At 45.1% G+C, this 20,693-nt stretch overlaps 1 protein-coding gene across 1 annotated transcript in view; it reads right to left on the reverse strand.

Moving 5' to 3' along the window:
* Nucleotides 1–13,949: 13,949 nt before the first annotated feature.
* The window catches only part of LOC139413548 (uncharacterized), a 32,932-nt gene continuing 26,188 nt past the window's right edge, over nt 13,950–20,693 (reverse strand). The window contains exon 2 of the mRNA XM_071161052.1: nt 13,950–15,740. Coding sequence (XP_071017153.1) covers nt 14,371–15,693 — 1,323 coding nt within the window. The 5' untranslated portion in view covers nt 15,694–15,740 and the 3' untranslated portion in view covers nt 13,950–14,370. The remainder of the gene's footprint in view (nt 15,741–20,693) is intronic.

The raw sequence follows: 20,693 nt of genomic DNA on the forward strand, positions 1-20,693 counted from the left end.
CATGTAACGAGGTTATAGTCGAATGAGCATGCTCAAAGCTGATGAAGATTGTACTACTAAAATAGTGTATGGGTAATATAGTTAGATTAAAAATGGATGGAGGATGTTTTCTCAGTTGTTATGGGTAAGTGATTCCACAGTAGTAAGTGTAATATCATTTGGTTAAACATGGTGTATTGTGGTGAATACTGTTTGAGTGGTTATTCACAGGGCTGCTGTGAAGGGGAGTCCGGGTAGAACCACTTCGGGGAAGGCCGTGTTATCCTACAGGATGTCAACGCTGTCTAACACATTGGGGACGTTGAGGAACTCCTGGAGAATGGGCTTCTGGGTTTACCAGAGCCTGACGGGCCGCCCCCAGGTGGTGAGGGTAGGCAACAACATCTCCTCCCCGCTGATCCTCAACACTGGGGCCCCACAAGGGTGCGTTCTGAGCCCTCTCCTGTACTCCCTGTTCACCCACGACTGCGTGGCCACGCACGCCTCCAACTCAATAATCAATTTTCCGGACGACACAACAGTGGTAGGCTTGATTACCAACAACGACGAGACGGCATACAGGGAGGAGGTGAGGGCCCTCGGAGTGTGGTGTCAGGAAAATAACCTCACACTCAACGTCAACAAAACTAAGGAGATGATTGTGGACTTCAGGAGACAGCAGAGGGAACACCCCCCTATCCACATCGATGGAACAGTAGTGGAGAGGGTAGCAAGTTTTAAGTTCCTCGGCATACACATCACAGACAAACTGAATTGGTCCACTCACACAGACAGCATTGTGAAGAACAACCTCAGGAGGCTGAAGAAATTTGGCTTGTCACCAAAAGCAATCACAAACTTCTACAGATGCACAATCGAGAGCATCCTGGCAGGCTGTATCACCGCCTGGTACGGCAACTGCTCCGCCCTCAACCGTAAGGCTCTCCAGAGGGTAGTGAGGTCTGCACAACGCATCACCGGGGGCAAACTACCTGCCCTCCAGGACACCTACACCACCCGATGTCACAGGAAGGCCATAAAGATCATCAAGGACATCAACCACCCGAGCCACTGCCTGTTCACCCCGCTATCATCCAGAAGGCGAGGTCAGTACAGGTGCATCAAAGCTGGGACCGAGAGACTGAAAAACAGCTTCTATCTCAAGGCCATCAGACTGTTAAACAGCCACCACTAACATTGAGTGGCTGCTGCCAACACACTGACACTGACTCAACTCCAGCCACTTTAATAATGGGAATTGATGGGAAATGATGTAAATATATCACTAGCCACTTTAAACAATGCTACCTTATATAATGTTACTTACCCTACATTATTCATCTCATATGCATACGTATATACTGTACTCTATACCATCGACTGTATTCTTATGTAATACATGTATCACTAGCCACTTTAACTATGCCACTTTGTTTACATACTCATCTCATATGTATATACTGTACTCGATACCATCTACTGTATCTTGCCTATGCTGCTCTGTACCATCACTCATTCATATATCCTTATGTACATATTCTTTATCCCCTTACACTGTGTACAAGACAGTAGTTTTGGAATTGTTAGTTAGATTACTTGTTGGTTATTACTGCATTGTCGGAACTAGAAGCACAAGCATTTCGCTACACTCGCATTAACATCTGCTAACCATGTGTATGTGACAAATAAAATTTGATTTGATTTGAGCCTTTTGGTCCTAGACTTGGCGCTCCGGTACCGCTTGCCGTGCGGTAGCAGAGAAAACAGTTTATGACGTGGGTGACTGGAGTCTGACAATTTTTTGGCCTTTTCTCTGACACCGCCTAGTATATAGGTCCTGGATGGCAGGAAGCTTGGCCCCAGTGATGTACTGGGCCGTACGCACTACCCTCTGTAGCGCCTTACGGTCAGATGCCGAGCAGTTGCCATACCAGGCGGTGGTGCAACCGGTCAGGATGCTCTCAATGGTGCAGCTGTAGAACTTCTTGAGGATCTGGGGACCCATCCCAAATCTTTTCAGTCTCCTGCGGTGGAAAAGGTGTTGTCATGCCATCTTCACGACTGTCTTGGTGTGTTTGGACAATGATAGTTCGTGGGTGATGTGGACACATCGTTGATGTTAATGGGGGTCTGTTCGGCCCGGCCTTTCCTGTAGTACACGATCAGCTCCTTTGTCTTGCTCACATTGAGGGAGAGGTTGTTGTCCTGGCTATAGGCTGTCTCGTCATTGTCGGTGATCAGGCCTAAAACTGTTGTGTCGTCAGCAAACTTAATGATGGTGTTGGAGTCGTGTTTGGCCACGCAGTACAGGAGGGGACTAAGTACACACCCCTGAGGGGCCCCAGTGTTGAGGATCAGCGTAATGGATGTGTTGTTACCTACCCTTACCACCTGGGCGCGGCTTGTCAGGAAGTCCAGGATCCAGTTGTAGAGGGTGTTTAGTCCCAGGGTCCTTAGCTTAGTGATGAGCTTTGTGGGCACTATGGTGTTGAACACTTTCATTTTGCTGGATCCCAAGAATAGTAGCTGTTGCTTTGGCAGCATTCTCACATTGGTGTCCCTTTTGTCCAGGTGGGAAAGGACAGTTTGGAGTGTGATTGAGAGCACATAACTGACATTTGATGAGAAAAAAGGGATTTGGTTGATTGAGGGTTTGACTGAGAGAGGTGGCGACTCACCGAAGGCCTTTCCACACAGACCATTCATTGGGTTCAATGACCCCAAGCCATTTCCCTCTGTCATGTCAGAATACACAGGTGACTTATCCTCCAGTCTGTTCCTACAGTAACCAATAATAAACAGCCATTACACACAACCAGTTCCTGAGGTGGCCAATGAGAGATTGGGATTACACTACCATTTGAGGGGATCAAAGTATTTTCATTTTAGGAGCGTTCAGCACAAAATGGCCTCTGTTCGAAAAGCACAGCTAGAATAAGGGGTAAGGGAGGCTCACGTATGTATTTTCAGGTTACTCACAATCCACATGCTGGGGCTGAACAAATTCAAAAATACTCACTCTTTAGTGATGAAAAGCAGCTTAGTTTCTATGTACTTAATGTAATGTGCTGAAAAGACAAAGGTACATTCTTTAGATGAATATCAATCAACTCTCATCTTGCAAGAAGGATGTCAAATTCTTTGTAAACAAACTATAAAATTCATCAAGAATCCACACTTCCATTGCACCACAAGCATAAGGTTACTCTGGTATGCTCACCTCCACTCTTCTCTGTGTAGTACTTCCCAAAGCCCTTCACTTTGGGCGTGTCAGGGTAGAGGAAGAGGGGGTTTTCTGGGATCTTCTCTGCCTCCAGCATCTGGAAGTTTCTGATGGAAGGGGATCTGGCCAAGGTCCACTTTGGTGAAGGGCTGCACCGAGCGCACGTCAGGCTCACCTGGAGAGGGAAGAGAGGATGAGAAGGAGAATAGATTAGATAATGAGGTAGTAGAGCAGGGATCATCAACTAGATGCAGCCAGAGGACGATGTTTTCTTGAGTGGATTATCAGGGGGCCAGAACATAATTACAAATAAATGTGTCAACTGTAAATTGACTGCAAGAAGCCCAAACAGATATAACATTTGACTAAAACATAATAATGTCAAACCTTGCTTACATTTAAATATGATCACATATCCCTCTCTAATATGTGTGGGAATACTTTGGAACCAAATATCCCAAATGAAAATATTATTTGGAGTTGATTTGCTGTTTTTGCAGTATTTTATGTCAACCAATACAAAAAAATTATAAATCACCCGCCGTCCAGCAGTTGGAGAACTCTGTAGTAGAGCAATGTTTCCCTAACTGTGGGACGCAATTCTAAGAGGTGCAATTTCTAAATTGGGTAGTGCATCATCAGTTCCTCTTGTCATGTTAGTCACTGCATACCTTAGAGAGCTATTTAGAACTTGTCAGAAATGTCCAGATCAACTAGCTCATGTCAGACAACATTTTCTTTCCTATTTAGTTTTTTTTAGCCCATAGATAGTTGTATTTTTTTTGTCACTCAAATATCAAATTAATACACAGACATGGCAAAAATGTATAGAATTGCAAGAAAATTCTTTAAAACAGCAACATTTTCTTTGCACCCCATGACAAAGTATGAGGGGTGCTGGAAGGGGAACCCCTCTAGAGGATATGCACATCACCAAAAGTATGTGAACATTTCATTTGAAAAATCACTGGCATTCATTTGGAGTTGGTCCCCCCTTTGCTGCTATAACAGCCTCCATTATTCTGGGAAGGCTTTCCACTATACATTAGAACATTGCTGCAGGGACTTGACTGACTTGCAGTTGGAGTTCCAATTCATTCCAAAGGTGTTCAATGGGGTTGAGGTCAGGGCTCTGTGCAGGCCAGTCAAGTTCTTCCACACTGATCTCAACAAACCAGTTCTGTACGAACATCGCTTTGTGCCCGAGTGCATTGTCATGCTGAAGCAGAAAAGGGCCTTCCCCAAAATGTTGCACAAAGTTAGAAGCACAGAATCGTCTAGAGTGTCATTGTATGCTGTAGGGTTAAGATTTCCCTTCACTGGAGCGAAGGGGGCTAGCCCGAACCATGAAAAACAGCCCCAGACCATTCCTCCTCCACCAAACTTACTCTTGGCATCCGCAAAACCCAGATTCGTCCGTCGAACTGCCAGATGGTGAAGTGCGATTCATCACTCCAGAGAACGCGTTTCCACCCCTCCAGAGTCCAATGGTGGTGAAATGTACACCAGTCCAGCCAACGCTTGGCATTGTGCATGGTGATGTTAGGCTTGTGTGCTGCTGCTCGGCCATGGAAACCCATTTCACGATGCTCCCGACTAACAGTTATCGTGCTGATGTTGCTTCCAGAGGCAGTTAGGAAGTAGGTAGTGAATGTTGCAACTGAGGAAAAAAAAATGTTTTGAGCTTGTATGGGCTACCACTTCGCGGCTGATCCGATCTGTTCCTAGACATTTCCACTTCACAATAACAGCATTTACAATTGACCAGGGCAGCTCTAGCAGAGCAGCAATTTTACGAACTGACTTGTTGGAAAGGTGGCGTCCTATGACGCTCCCATGTTGGAATACACTGAGCTCTTCAGTAAGGCCATTCTACTGCCAATGTTTGTCAATGAATATCGCATGGCTGTGTGCTCGATTTTATACACCGGTCAGCAGCGGGTGTGGCTGAATAGCCAAATCCTCTAATTTAAATGGGTTGTCCAAATACTTTTGTATATAAAGTAGGGCTGTCCCAGATTTTTAAAAAAAATCTTAGAAGATTGAAAGTCATCTGTTCTTTCGACCAATCAATTGTTTGAAAAAAAATGTAAACGTGTATTTTTCAATATATAGATACACCCCATGTCTTAATGAAATCAACTATATGCATTGAGCTTGTCTGACGCTTTAAGCTTACGGATTGATGAAATAAGAGAACTGCCTCAAGAGGGCACCAGAGATCTAGATAACCAGAAGAAAAAAACCTTAACCTGACCCAACTCTTCTCCTCCCGCTCTTCGCAGATTCTGCCATTACTCTCCTGAAGTTGCCGGTAATAGGCAAGGAGTCGGCAACCTTTCTCACGTTGAATGCCAATTTATCTTATCATTTCTACCGATCTGCGTGCCAATTATGGTTTTCATATGCACATTTTCGTGAAACAGTTTAATTTATAATGACGTCATCATATCTCAAAATCCTTGTCATGTGGTTAAACAACATTCTATCAAAATCTAAAGGAAAATGATACAAACCTAAAAATGTACTTCTATTGCCATTACCAACTATGTAAAAATAGCCTACATAAAGCTAACAAATTAAAATGTTGTAGCCTGCAGGTATAAAATAACCTGATAAAAATAAATATCCTTTAAATCACATTGGTTAGACATGGCCTGTCTACAACGAACGTGAAACATTGTTTCAACTATTAACTTGGGTCTGGCCCTAAGCTTGTACTAGCACACTTGCAACATTGTATAAAGTATTCTGGGCCCTCAGAGTTTCCAGCACCAGTGAGCTTGGGACAGACACAGCTGTAGGCTATTTGGACAAGAGATAAGAATCAGCACTTGACTTGGGAAGGAGCTTACCGGAGCTGAGTACCAGCACTTCAAATGTTTTACTGCTTGAGCTTCTGTTCCTCTTGTAAAATATTACCTCAAAAGGTATTGGGTAGCTCCTGCACCTAAATATAAAAAAGTGTCAGCACCCAAAATGAGTACCAGAACCTATTTCAGTCCAAGTCAAGCACTGATGATAAGTAATCAGGTAGGCCTACTTTATGACGTATCCACTGGATCAGAGCATTTTTCCCTTTCACACTGAGTGGTTATCAAAAGGGAGAGAGATAGAAATATTTTTCAAATACATTGAGGAACTATTGTAATTCTCAATGGATGTAAAAACAGACTTTGTTTGCTTGTGAAGGTAAGGTGAAGAAAACATTACTTTGAGAAGCTCAACAGGTCATTCATTAGTGGTTGTGCGTTAAGCAAATCAGGAATACTATCAGATCCCCAAATGGGCAAATTTGCATGCAGGCCAGGTAGCCTATAGGCCTACTTCTATGTACAATCAGGCCAGGTAGCCTATAGGCCTACTTCTATGTACAGTGGGGCAAAAAAGTATTTAGTCAGACACCAATTGTGCAAGTTCTCCCACTTAAAAAGATGAGAGAGGCCTGTAATTTTCATCATAGGTACACTTCAACTATGACAGACAAAATGAGAAGAAAATAATCCAGAAAATCACATTGTAGGATTTGTAATGAATTTATTTGAAAATTATGGTGGAAAATAAGCATTTGGTCACCTACAAACAAGCAAGATTTCTGGCTCTCACAGACCTGTAAATTCTTCTTTAAGAGGCTCCTCTGTCCTCCACTCGTTAATGGCACCTGTTTGAACTTGTTGTCAGTATAAAAGACACCTGTCCACAACCTCAAACAGTCACACTCCAAACTCCACTATGGCCAAGACCAAAGAGCTGTCAAAGGACACCAGAAACAAAATTGTAGACCTGCACCAGGCTGGGAAGACTGAATCTGCAATAGGTAAGCAGCTTGGTTTGAAAAAATCAACTGTGGGAGCAATTATTAGGAAATGGAAGACATACAAGACCACTGATAATCTCCCTCGATCTGGGGCTCCACGCAAGATCTCACCCCGTGGGGTCAAAATGATCACAAGAACGGTGAGCAAAAATCCCAGAACCACACGGGGGGACCTAGTGAATAACCTGCAGAAAGCTGGGACCAAAGTAACAAAGCCTACCATCAGTAACCCACTACGCCGCCAGGGACTCAAATCCTGCAGTGCCAGACGTGTCCCCCTGCTTAAGCCAGTACATGTCCAGGCCCGTCTGAAGTTTGCTAGAGAGCATTTGGATGACCCAGAAGAAGATTGGGAGAATGTCATGTGGTCAGATGAAACCAAAATATAACTTTTTGGTAAAAACTAAACTCGTCGTGTTTGGAGGACAAAGAATGCTGAGTTGCATCCAAAGAACACCATACCTACTGTGAAGCATGGGGGTGGAAACATCATGCTTTGGGGCTGTTTTTCTGCAAAGGGACCAGGACGACTGATCTGTGTAAAGGAAAGAATGAATGGGGCCATGTATCATGAGATTTGGAGTGAAAACCTCCTTCCATCAGCAAGGGCATTGAAGATGAAACGTGGCTGGGTCTTTCAGCATGACAATGATCCCAAACACACCGCCCGAGCAACGAAGGAGTGGCTTCGTAAGAAGCATTTCAAGGTCCTGGAGTGGCCTAGCCAGTCTCCAGATCTCAACCCCATAGAAAATCTTTGGAGGGAGTTGAAAGTCCGTGTTGCCCAACCACAGCCCCAAAACATCACTGCTCTAGAGGAGATCTGCAAGGAGGAATGGGCCAAAATACCAGCAACAGTGTGTGAAAACCTTGTGAAGACTTACAGAAAACGTTTGACACACACACACATACCAACACAAACACACTTACATACATATTACAGCAATAAAATGCAAATTAATTACTTAAAAATCATACAATGTGATTTTCTGGATTTTTGTTTTAGATTCCGTCTCTCACAGTTGAAGTGTACCTATGATAAACATTACAGACAAAATCGGCAGTGTATCAAATACTTGTTCTCACCACTGTATCTACCTCAATTAACTTGAAGTATGTCACCAAGATGGCATAACAGTCAGACGTCTTTTGTCCTCATCTTGTCGTGTCCAGTATATATATATTTACAACATTCTTTGCATACCTTTTTATATATATTTTTTCTTTTCCATAAACTCAACTTCAGAACAACTTCCTGCAACCCACCTCACCAATTTATTAAAAAAAATAAAAGTATTATGTACCTCAAATCTGTAATCCTCCATAGAAGTGAACCAGAAGCTAGCCAGAAGCTAGCCTGAAGCTAACAAGAAGCTAATCAGAAACTAGCCAGAAGCTAGTTAGCTTCTTTACTGGCTAATCGTTAGTATTCAGCTAACCACGGTTTGTGGTCATCAGCTATCCTTTAGCTCGAAAATCTATCGCCAGTTTTGTACGGCGCAGCTCGGACAGGAACATACCGGGCCTATTTTTCTCTCCATGTCCCCGGATTTCAACCGCAAGCTCTGGACATTTACACCTGGATCTCACACCTGCTATCCGTGTGACTATCGGCTTACGTCGATCCCGGAGCAAACTATTCCGGAGCTAGCCAGCTGAAGAGTTCCATCAGCCACTCCTGGGCTACAATCACCTATCCGGACCCGTTTTACTGCCAACGCGGAGCCCCACCGGGTCTTTACAACTGGACTACCGACGTTATCTGCCCGAGGGAGTTATCCAGCTCCTCCGTCCCGACGTTACCTGAACGCCCATCTGTGGTCCGCTAATCGTTAGCTGTCTTATCGGCTGCTATCTGAATAGACCCATCAGACAATTTTTTTCTTTTTTCTTGTGCCTCTATAACTATATCTATTTTTAGTTTTTTGCGAATTGGATTGATCCCTTCTACCACACGGAACCCCACTAATCCTACCGACGGAAACGCACCAGGTGGCTAAAAACAGACCTCCATCCTATGCTAGCTTGCTACCGATGGCCCGGCTAGCTGTCTGAATTGCCGTGACCCCAACCAACCTCACTACTCACTGGACCCTCCTTTTGATCACCTGACTAAGCATGCCTCTCCTTAATGTCAATATGCCTTGTCCATTGCTGTTCTGGTTAGTGTTTATTGGCTTATTTCACTGTAGAGCCTCTAGTCCTGCTCACTATACTTTATCCAACCTATTAGTTCCACCACCCACACATGCGATGACATCTCCTGGTTTCAATGAGGTTTCTAGAGACAATATCTCTCTCATCATCACTCAATAGCTTGGTTTACCTCCACTGTATTCACATCCTACCATACCTTTGTCTGTCCATTATACCTTGAAGCTATTTCATCGCCCACAGAAACCTCCTTTTACTCTCTGTTCCAGACGTTCTAGACGGCCAATTCTTATTGCTTTTAGCCGCACCCTTATTCTACTCCTACTCTGTTCCTCTGGCGATGTAGAGGTGAATCCAGGCCCTGCAGTGCCTAGCTCCACTCCTATTCCCCAGGTGCTCTCTTTTGATGACTTCTGTAACCGTAATAGCCTTGGTTTCATGCATGTTAACATTATAAGCCTCCTCCCTAAGTTTTATTTATTCACTGCTTTAGAAAAATGGCACACTGTGCCAACCCGGATGTTCTAGCTGTGTCAGAATCCTGAATCCTGAAGACCACCAAAAATTCTGAAATTTTCATCCCTAACTACAACATTTTCAGACAAGATTGAACTGCCAAAGGGGGCGGTGTTGCAATCTACTGCAAAGGTACCCTGCAGAGTTCTGACCTATTATCCAGGTCTGTACCCAAACAATTTGAACTTCTACTTTTAAAAATCCACCTCTCTAAAAACAAGTCTCTTAACGTTGCCGCCTGCTATAGACCACCCTCTGCCCCCAGCTGTGCTCTGGACACCATATGTGAACTGATTGCCCCCAATCTATCTTCAGAGCTCGTGCTGCTAGGCGACCTAAACTGGAAAATGCTTAACGCCCCAGCCATCCTTCAATCTAAGCTTGATGCCCTCAATTTCACACAAATTATCAATGAACCTACCAGGTACCTCCCCAAAGCCGTAAACACGGGCACCCTCATAGATATCATCCTAACCAACTTGCCCTCTAAATACACCTCTGCTGTCTTCAACCAAGATCTCAGCGATCACTGCCTCATTGCCTGCACCCGTAATGGGTCAGCTGTCAAACGACCTCCACTCATCACCGTCAAACGCTCCCTGGAACACTTCAGCGAGCAGGCCTTTCAAATCGACCTGGCCGGGGAATCCTGGAAGGATATTGATCTCATCCCATCAGTAGAGGATGTCTGGTTATTTTTTTAAATGCCTTCCTAACCATCTTAAATAAGCATGCCCAATTTAAAAAATTTAGAACCAGGAACAGATATAGCCCTTGGTTCTCCCCAGACCTGACTGCCTTTAACCAACACAAAAACATCCTGTGGTCGTTCTGCATTAGCATCGAACAGCCCTCAGCTTTTTGCAGCTTTTCAGGGAAGCTAGAAACTAGCCAAGGCTAGCTTTTTCAAGCAGAAATTTGCTTCCTGCAACACTAACTCTAAAAAAAAATTCTGAGACACTGTAAAGTCCATGGAGAATAAGAACACCTCCTCCCAGCTGCCCACTGCACTGAAGATAGGAAACACTGTCACCACTGATAAATCCACTATAATTTCAATAAGCATTTTTCTACGACTGACCATGCTTTCCACCTGTCTATCCCAACCCAGGTCAACAGCACTGTACCCCCCGCAGCAACTCGCCCAAGCCTTCCCCATTTCTCCATCTCCCAAATCCAGTCAGCTGATGTTCTGAAAGACCTGCAAAATCTGGACCCCTACAAATCAGCCGGGCTAGACAATCTGGACCCTTTCTTTCTAAAATGATCTGCCGAAATTGTTGCCACCACTATTACTAGCCTGTTCAACCTCTCTTTCATGTCGTCTGAGATTCCCAAAGAATGGAAAGCAGCTGCGGTCATCCCCCTCTTCAAAGGGGGGGACACTCTTGACCCAAATTGCTACAGACCTATATCTATCCTACCCTGCCTTTCTAAGGTCTTCGAAAGCCAAGTTAACAAACAGATTACCGACCATTTCGAATCTCACCATACCCTCTCTGCTTTGCAATCTGGTTTCAGAGCTGGTCATGGGTGCACCTTAGTCACGCTCAAGGTCCTAAACGATATCTTAACCACCATCGATAAGAAACATTACTGTGCAGCCGTATTCATTGATCTGGCCAAGGCTTTAGACTCTGTCAATCACCACATCCTCATTGGCAGACTTGACAGCTTTGGTTTCTCAAATGATTGCCTCGCCTGGTTCACCAACTACTTCTCTGATAGAGTTCAGTGTGTCAAATCGGAGGGTCTGTTGTCCGGACCTCTGGCAGTTTCTATGGGGGTGCCACAGGGTACAATTCTTGGACCAACTCTCTTCTCTGTATCCATCAATGATGTCGCTCTTGCTGCTGGTGAGTCTCTGATCCACCTCTACGCAGACGACACCATTCTGTATTCTTCTGGCCCTTCTTTGGACACTGTGTTAACAACCCTCCAGGCAAGCTTCAATGCCATACAACTCTCCTTCCGTGGCCTCCAATTGCTCTTAAATACAAGTAAAACTAAATGCGTGCTCTTCAACCGATCGCTGCCTGCACCTGCCCGCCTGTCCAACATCACTACTCTGGACGGCTCTGACTTAGAATACGTGGACAACTACAAATACCTAGGTGTCTGGTTAGACTGTAAACGCTCCTTCCAGACCCACATCAAACATCTCCAAACCAAAGTTAAATCTAGAATTGGCTTCCTATTTCTCAAGAAAGTATCCTTCACTCATGTTGCCAAACATACCCTTGTAAAACTGGCCATCCTACCAATCCTCGACTTCGGCGATGTCATTTACAAAATAGCCTCCAATACCCTACTCAACAAATTGGATGCAGTCTATCACAGTGCCATCCGTTTTGTCACCAAAGCCCCATATACTACCCACCATTGTGACCTGTAATCTCTCGTTGGCTGGCCCTCGCTTCATACTCATCGTCAAACCCACTGGCTCCATGTCATCTACAAGTCCCTGCTAGGTAAAGTCCCCCCTTATCTCAGCTCGCTGGTCACCATGGCATCACACACCTGTAGCACGCGCTCCAGCAGGTATATCTCTCTGGTCTCCCCCAAAAACAATTCTTTCTTTGGCTGCCTCTCCTTCCAGTTCTCTACTGCCAATGACTGGAACGAACTACAAAAATCTCTGAAACTGGAAACACGTATCTCCCTCACTAGCTTTAAGCACCAGCTGTCAGAGCAGCTCACAAATTACTGCACCTGTACATAGCCCACCTATAATTTAGCCCAAACAACTACCTCTTTCCCTACTGTATTTATTTAATTGATTTATTTTGCTCCTTTGCACCCCATTATTTTTATTTCTACTTTGCACATTCTTTCAGTGCAAATCTACCATTCCAGTGTTTTACTTGCTATATTGTATTTACTTTGCCACCATGGCCTTTTTTTTGCCTTTACCTTCCTTATCTCACCTCATTTGCTCACATCGTATATAGACTTGTTTCTACTGTATTATTGACTGTATGTTTGTTTTACTCCATGTGTAACTCTGTGTTATTGTATTTGTCGAACTGCTTTGCTTTATCTTGGCCAGGTCGCAATTGTAAATGAGAACTTGTTCTCAACTTGCCTAACTGGTTAAATAAATGTGAAATAAAATAAAAAATTAAATATAAACTGGTAACCCATGCACATCGACTCGGTACTGGTGCCCCATGTTTATAGCCAAGTTAACATTACTCATTGTGTATTTATTCCTCATGTTATCATTTAAAAATATATATACTTTTATTTTCTCTCTGCATTGTTGGTAAACACAAAATGTATAATTTGACCAATATTTAGGAGGAGGTCATCATTTCATGTAGTCTGTAATGGAAGAAACCACATGGAAAAGGAGGTAAGCAAGTTAGGTCCAAAAAACGGATTTTCACCAAGTCTAAACCAAAGTAGATCATTTTGAGATTGTTCTATACATCAGTTGGGGTCTTTATAAACTTCAATATAAGGTCCTAAACTTAGCATAAAAGTGCATCCTTGTAGCTGTGTGGGCACATATAATGTAGTCTACATGTTTGCCTTGGGGTAAGTTGAGCCAATGGTTGAGCTAATAGCAAGTTGAGCAAGTTTTCTTCTCAGACATAATGCAAGGTATTATTGCCGGGAGATGAGGTAACAACAGGGCCTGGCCCATGTTAAAAGTGTTTTTAAAAAGTACAAAGTCTTTGTTAGGTCTTAAGCCTGTGTTCAAAGATGCTTAAAATGATTCAAAGACAAAAAAAACGTGTTGAATTGTGTTTCGGAAATAAAGATAGACATGTTTTTAAAAAGGTAGTGGTTATATTTAATTCAGTACAGAAATGTGTAGGCGGCTTAACTTACTCCCTTTCGTGGCTCAAATTACCCCATACCCGGGTAAATTGTGCCAAGATACCTTTTTTTGGACAAGCTATGTTTAAAAAACGTTCATGTTTCCATGAATTCTGATTATTTCCAGGGATACACAACATCCTGAAATATATGTAGATATCTTTGTTAGAAAGAATACTATATTTCTCTTGACGGAGTGATGCAGAATGTAAAAAATGTCTCAACTTACCCCCTCTCCCCTACCTGTGTTTTGTCCAATCAATTTGCAGTGAAAAAAACACATTGAAAGGCTCTGGAAAAGTGTTGTGAATTCCTTTGCAATGACTAAGCTAAACATTTATATTCAATCAGTCATGACTCATTCTTACCTGATATAATGATGAAGTTATGGATTTGGTCAAAGAAGACACTCAAAAGTAGTCGTAAAAAAACAACTAGCTAGAATGATAATTTAATCAATCAATTATTTTTTTCAAGGGCAGTTGCACACTTTCATGCCAATGAAAAGTTGCTTATAAATCAATGAGTTTACATTTTTACAAATAGCCAGCTTGAATTTTGCTCCATCTGTTTCCAGAGGAGGCAGAACAACAACACATCAACTGATTAGTAGTACCGTTACAATAGTCCCTGCACTTGAAGTATCAGAGGTGGAAATTGAGTCTGACCTGACTAATAATGCTGAAGGAGGAGAGGAGGGGTTTGGGTTGAGAGGATGGGGTGGAGGAGAGGTCAAGGTGGTCTAAGAGGGTTGACTCAGGGGTTCCCTGAGACCACTTCCTGGTCGCCACATCTCTTTATGATGCCATTGGCTGAAGCAAAATCATATCTGACTACCTACCAGGCTACTGGCTGTTTACTGTATGGTCATGACTCCCTCCTCCCAACTGTACTCATTAACTATTAGGTCCTCCTGCTGCTTCATGGAGGTCAGCAGGTACTTGATCCCAGCCTTCACCCCCGTCTTCACGCCTGCCCCGGCAACGTAGCCCGCTACACCCACTGTTCCCCCAGTGACGGCCATAAGGGCGTCTGTGCCCAGGTCGACGGCGCTGAGGATGGCTCTCTCCTTGGCCATCTCGGAGCAGTTGACAGAGGTGTAGTAGACGGCCGTGCCCAGGTTGTAAAGGGTGCTGACGACAGGGATCCACTCCACCACATTGTACACCCGCTCCTCCTTCTTGTTGACGCAGTTCCGCTGGGGGCTGCGCCGCGCCCGCCCCGCCCGCCGTCCTGAGGCCACAGGTGACTTTTCCTCCTGCACCTGGCACTGTCGAATCCAGCATTCTGAGTCAGAGTCCTCAGAAGGCACCACCCGGCTGCCTGGCTTCAGAACTGCCTGGTACTGCCCTCTGTTACGGGACACACCCGCACACATGGACCCTTGGCTCTCACAGGCCCTTATCGCCTCCTCCAGCCCCCCTGTGGCTCCCTCCATCGCATCCCCTAACAGCAGGGTCCCATTCACCCTGGTCCAGCCCTGACACTGCTCTTGCTTCCCCTTTCCAGAGGCCCCCTGTCCCCTATGGCCCTCCCCAGCCCTGGCCAGCTGCTGGATGTTGAACATCACTGCCTGGAGGTGGCGCTCTGCTTGGACCTTCCCCACATGTGAGGTAGGGGGTGTTGTGGCTCTGGGATGGGGTGCTCCACTCGCCATCAGACTCTCCACCTCTATGAGGAGCTCCTCAGTGTCCTCCACCCCCAGCAGGTTGTACAGCCTGAGCACCAGGGTCTGGGCCTCCCGAGGACAGCCTGCCACCACCAGCACGGGCACTAGGGAGAGGCCCAGGAGCTCCCGGGGCAACAGGGCGGAGGAGGGGTCCTGCAGGGTGGAGGCAGACAGCAACTCCTCACAGCTGGTGTTGGCCTGGATGAGGATTCTGCCCTGCAGCTTGGCCTTGAGCGTGGTGACGACACGCTGAGCAGACTGTGCCCTGGCTTCATCCTGCACCACCCACTCTTCAGGGGCCGCACTCTCCGCTGCACCTAATGGAAGACCAAGCTGGGTCTGGGACCCAAGGAGCAACTGCTTCGCCTTTTTGATAGTGTCCCCCTCCCCTAAGACAGAGGTCTTGAAGGCCGGAGTGTTCTTCAGAGCAGGGGGAGTTGGTGTCCTACACAGAGCCTGTTCAATCAGCAGTAGTTGGATCAGAAACAGCCACTTCATCTTAGGATGCATAATTTTGCCTGTGAGAGTTCTATTCCAGTCCAGCTGCACACAGCAATCTGGGGAAGACATTGAGGAACACAGTCAGTCAAAATCAATGTTTTTTTTTAAATAGCACGTTTGCATAAACTTCAACTAGCTTTTGCTTGCTTTGGCTTGTGAAGGGGCAAACACATTTCAACTGGCTTTTTGCCAACTCTAGCTCTCCAACTCTAGCTCTCCAACTCTAGCTCTCCAACTCTAGCTCTCTAACTCTAGCTCCCCAACTCTAGCTCCCCAACTCTAGCTCCCTAACTCTAGCTCTCTAACGCCAGCTCTCTAACTCTAGCTCTCTAACTCTAGCTCTCTAACTCTAGCTCTCTAAATCTAGCTCTCTAACTCTCTAACTCTAGCTCTCTAACGCTAGCTCTCCAACTCTAGCTCTCCAACTCTAGCTCTCTAACTCTAGCTCTCTAACTCTAGCTCTCTAACTCTAGCTCTCTAACTCTAGCTCTCTAGCTCTCCAACTCTAGCTCTCTAACTCTAGCTCTCCAACTCTAGCTCTCCAACTCTAGCTCTCTAACTCTAGCTCCCCAACTCTAGCTCCCTAACTCTAGCTCCCTAACTCTAGCTCTCTAACTCTAGCTCTCCAACTCCAGCTCTCCAACTCTAGCTCTCTAACTCTAGCTCCCCAACTCTAGCTCCCCAACTCTAGCTCCCTAACTCTAGCTCTCTAACGCCAGCTCTCTAACTCTAGCTCTCTAACTCTAGCTCTCTAACTCTAGCCCTCTAACTCTAGCTCTCTAACTCTAGCTCTCTAACTCTAGCTCTCTAAATCTAGCTCTCTAACTCTCTAACTATAGCTCTCTAACGCTAGCTCTCCAACTCTAGCTCTCCAACTCTAGCTCTCTAACTCTAGCTCTCTAACTCTAGCTCTCTAACTCTAGCTCTCTAACTCTAGCTCTCCAGCTCTCCAACTCTAGCTCTCTAACTCTAGCTCTCCAACTCTAGCTCTCCAACTCTAGCTCTCTAACTCTAGCTCCCCAACTCTAGCTCCCTAACTCTAGCTCCCTAACTCTAGCTCTCTAACTCTAGCTCTCCAACTCCAGCTCTCCAACTCTAGCTCTCTAACTCTAGCTCCCCAACTCTAGCTCCCCAACTCTAGCTCCCTAACTCTAGCTCTCTAACGCCAGCTCTCTAACTCTAGCTCTCTAACTCTAGCTCTCTAACTCTCTAACTCTAGCTCTCTAACGCTAGCTCTCCAACTCTAGCTCTCCAACTCTAGCTCTCTAACTCTAGCTCTCTAACTCTAGCTCTCTAACTCTAGCTCTCTAACTCTAGCTCTCTAGCTCTCCAACTCTAGCTCTCCAACTCTAGCTCTCCAACTCCAGCTCTCTAACTCTAGCTCTCTAACTCTAGCCCTCTAACTCTAGCTCTCTAACTCTAGCTCTCTAACTCTCTAACTCTAGCTCTCTAACTCTAGCTCTCTAACTCTCTAACTCTAGCTCTCTAACGCTAGCTCTCCAACTCTAGCTATCCAACTCTAGCTCTCTAACTCTAGCTCTCCAACTCTAGCTCTCTAACTCTAGCTCTCTAACTCTAGCTCTCTAACTCTAGCTCTCTAGCTCTCTAACTCTAGCTCTCCAACTCTAGCTCTCCAACTCTAGCTCTCCAACTCTAGCTCTCCAACTCCAGCTCTCTAACTCTAGCTCTCTAACTCTAGCCCTCTAACTCTAGCTCTCTAAATCTAGCTCTCTAACTCTCTAACTCTAGCTCTCTAACGCTAGCTCTCCAACTCTAGCTCTCCAACTCTAGCTCTCTAACTCTAGCTCTCCAACTCTAGCTCTCTAACTCTAGCTCTCTAACTCTAGCTCTCTAGCTCTCCAACTCTAGCTCTCTAACTCTAGCTCTCCAACTCTAGCTCTCCAACTCTAGCTCTCTAACTCTAGCTCCCCAACTCTAGCTCCCCAACTCTAGCTCCCTAACTCTAGCTCCCTAACTCTAGCTCTATAACGCCAGCTCTCTAACTCTAGCTCTCTAACTCTAGCTCTCTAACTCTAGCTCTCTAACTCTAGCTCTCTAACTCTAGCTCTCTAACTCTAGCTCTCTAACTCTCTAACTCTAGCTCTCTAACTCTAGCTTTCCAACTCTAGCTCTCCAACTCTAGCTCTCTAACTCTAGCTCCCCAACTCTAGCTCCCTAACTCTAGCTCCCTAACTCTAGCTCTCTAACTCTAGCTCTCCAACTTTAGCTCTCCAACTTTAGCTCTCCAACTTTAGCTCTCCAACTTTAGCTCTCCAACTTTAGCTCTCCAACTCTAGCTCTCCAACTCTAGCTCTCCAACTCTAGCTCTCTAACTCTAGCTCTCTAACTCTAGCTCTCTAACTCTAGCTCTCTAACTCTAGCTCTCCAACTCTAGCTCTCCAACTCTAGCTCTCTAACTCTAGCTCTCCAACTCTAGCTCTCCAACTCCAGCTCTCTAACTCTAGGTCTCTAACTCTAGCTCTCTAACTCTTGCTCTCTAACTCTTGCTCTCTAACTCTAGCTCTCTAACTCTCTAACTCTAGCTCTCTAACGCTAGCTCTCCAACTCTAGCTCTCCAACTCTAGCTCTCTAACTCTAGCTCTCCAACTCTAGCTCTCTAACTCTAGCTCTCTAACTCTAGCTCTCTAGCGCTCCAACTCTAGCTCTCTAACTCTAGCTCCCCAACTCTAGCTCCCTAACTCTAGCTCCCTAACTCTAGCTCTCTAACTCTAGCTCTCCAACTTTAGCTCTCCAACTTTAGCTCTCCAACTTTAGCTCTCCAACTCTAGCTCTCCAACTCTAGCTCTCTAACTCTAGCTCTCCAACTCTAGCTCTCTAACTCTAGCTCTCTAACTCTAGCTCTCCAACTCTAGCTCTCCAACTCTAGCTCTCCAACTCTAGGTCTCTAACTCTAGCTCTCTATCTCTAGCTCTCTAGCTCTCCAACTCTAGCTCTCTAACTCTAGCTCTCTAACTCTAGCTCTCTAACTCTAGCTCTCTAACTCTAGCTCTCTAACTCTAGCACCCCAACTCTAGCACCCCAACTCCAGCTCTCTAACTCTAGCTCTCTAACTCTAGCTCTCTAACGCTAGATCTCCAACTCTAGCTCTCCAACTCTAGCTCTCCAACTCTAGCTCTCTAACTCTAGCTCTCTAACTCTAACTCTCTAACTCTAGCTCTCTAACTCTAGCTCTCCAACTCTAGCTCTCTAACTCTAGCTCTCTAAATCTAGCTCTCTAGCTCTCCAACTCTAGCTCTCTAACTCTAGCTCTCTAACTCTAGCTCTCTAACTCTAGCTCTCTAACTCTAGCTCTCCAACTCTAGCTCTCTAACTCTAGCTCTCTAACTAGCTCTCTAGCTCTCCAATTCTAGCTCTCTAACTCTAGCTCTCTAACTCTAGCTCTCTAACTCTAGCTCTCCAACTCTAGCTCTCTAACTCTAGCTCTCTAACTCTAGCTCTCTAGCTCTCCAATTCTAGCTCTCTAACTCTAGCTCTCTAACTCTAGCTCTCTAACTCTATCTCTCTAACGCTAGATCTCCAACTCTAGCTCTCCAACTCTAGCTCTCCAACTCTAGCTCTCTAACTCTAGCTCTCTGACTCTAACTCTCTAACTCTAGCTCTCTAACTCTAGCTCTCTAAATCTAGCTCTCTAGCTCTCCAACTCTAGCTCTCTAACTCTAGCTCTCTAACTCTAGCTCTCTAACTCTAGCTCTCTAACTCTAGCTCTCTAACTCTAGCTCTCTAGCTCTCTAACTCTATCTCTCTAACTCTAGCTCTCCAACTCTAGCTCTCTAACTCTAGCTCTCTAACTCTAGCTCTCCAACTCTAGCTCTCTAACTCTAGCTCTCTAACTCTAGCTCTCTAACTCTAGCTCTCTAGCTCTCCAATTCTAGCTCTCTAACTCTAGCTCTCTAACTCTATCTCTGTAACTCTAGCTCTCCAACTCTAGCTCTCCAACTCTAGCTCTCTAACTCTAGCTCTCTAACTCTAGCTCTCTAACTCTAGCTCTCTAGCTCTCCAATTCTAGCTCTCTAACTCTAGCTCTCTAACTCTAGCTCTCTAACTCTAGCTATCTAACTCTAGCTCTCTAACTCTAGCTCTCTAACTCTAGCACCCCAACTCTAGCACCCCAACTCTAGCTCTCTAACTCTAGCTCTCTAACTCTAGCTCTCTAACGCTAGATCTCCAACTCTAGCTCTCCAACTCTAGCTCTCCAACTCTAGCTCTCTAACTCTAGCTCTCTAACTCTAACTCTCTAACTCTAGCTCTCTAACTCTAGCTCTCCAACTCTAGCTCTCTAACTCTAGCTCTCTAAATATAGCTCTCTAGCTCTCCAACTCTAGCTCTCTAACTCTAGCTCTCTAACTCTAGCTCTCTAACTCTAGCTCTCTAACTCTAGCTCTCCAACTCTAGCTCTCTAACTCTAGCTCTCTAACTCTAGCTCTCTAGCTCTCCAATTCTAGCTCTCTAACTCTAGCTCTCTAACTCTAGCTCTCTAACTCTAGCTATCTAACTCTAGCTCTCTAACTCTAGCTCTCTAACTCTAGCTCTCTAACTCTAGCACCCCAACTCTAGCACCCCAACTCTAGCTCTCTAACTCTAGCTCTCTAACTCTAGCTCTCTAACGCTAGATCTCCAACTCTAGCTCTCCAACTCTAGCTCTCCAACTCTAGCTCTCTAACTCTAGCTCTCTAACTCTAACTCTCTAACTCTAGCTCTCTAACTCTAGCTCTCCAACTCTAGCTCTCTAACTCTAGCTCTCTAAATATAGCTCTCTAGCTCTCCAACTCTAGCTCTCTAACTCTAGCTCTCTAACTCTAGCTCTCTAACTCTAGCTCTCTAACTCTAGCTCTCTAACTCTAGCTCTCCAACTCTAGCTCTCTAACTCTAGCTCTCTAAATATAGCTCTCTAGCTCTCCAACTCTAGCTCTCTAACTCTAGCTCTCCAACTCTAGCTCTCTAACTCTAGCTCTCTAACTAGCTCTCTAGCTCTCCAACTCTAGCTCTCT

This window comes from Oncorhynchus clarkii, chromosome 7, assembly GCF_045791955.1.
Source record: "Oncorhynchus clarkii lewisi isolate Uvic-CL-2024 chromosome 7, UVic_Ocla_1.0, whole genome shotgun sequence".
NCBI lineage: Eukaryota > Metazoa > Chordata > Actinopteri > Salmoniformes > Salmonidae > Oncorhynchus > Oncorhynchus clarkii.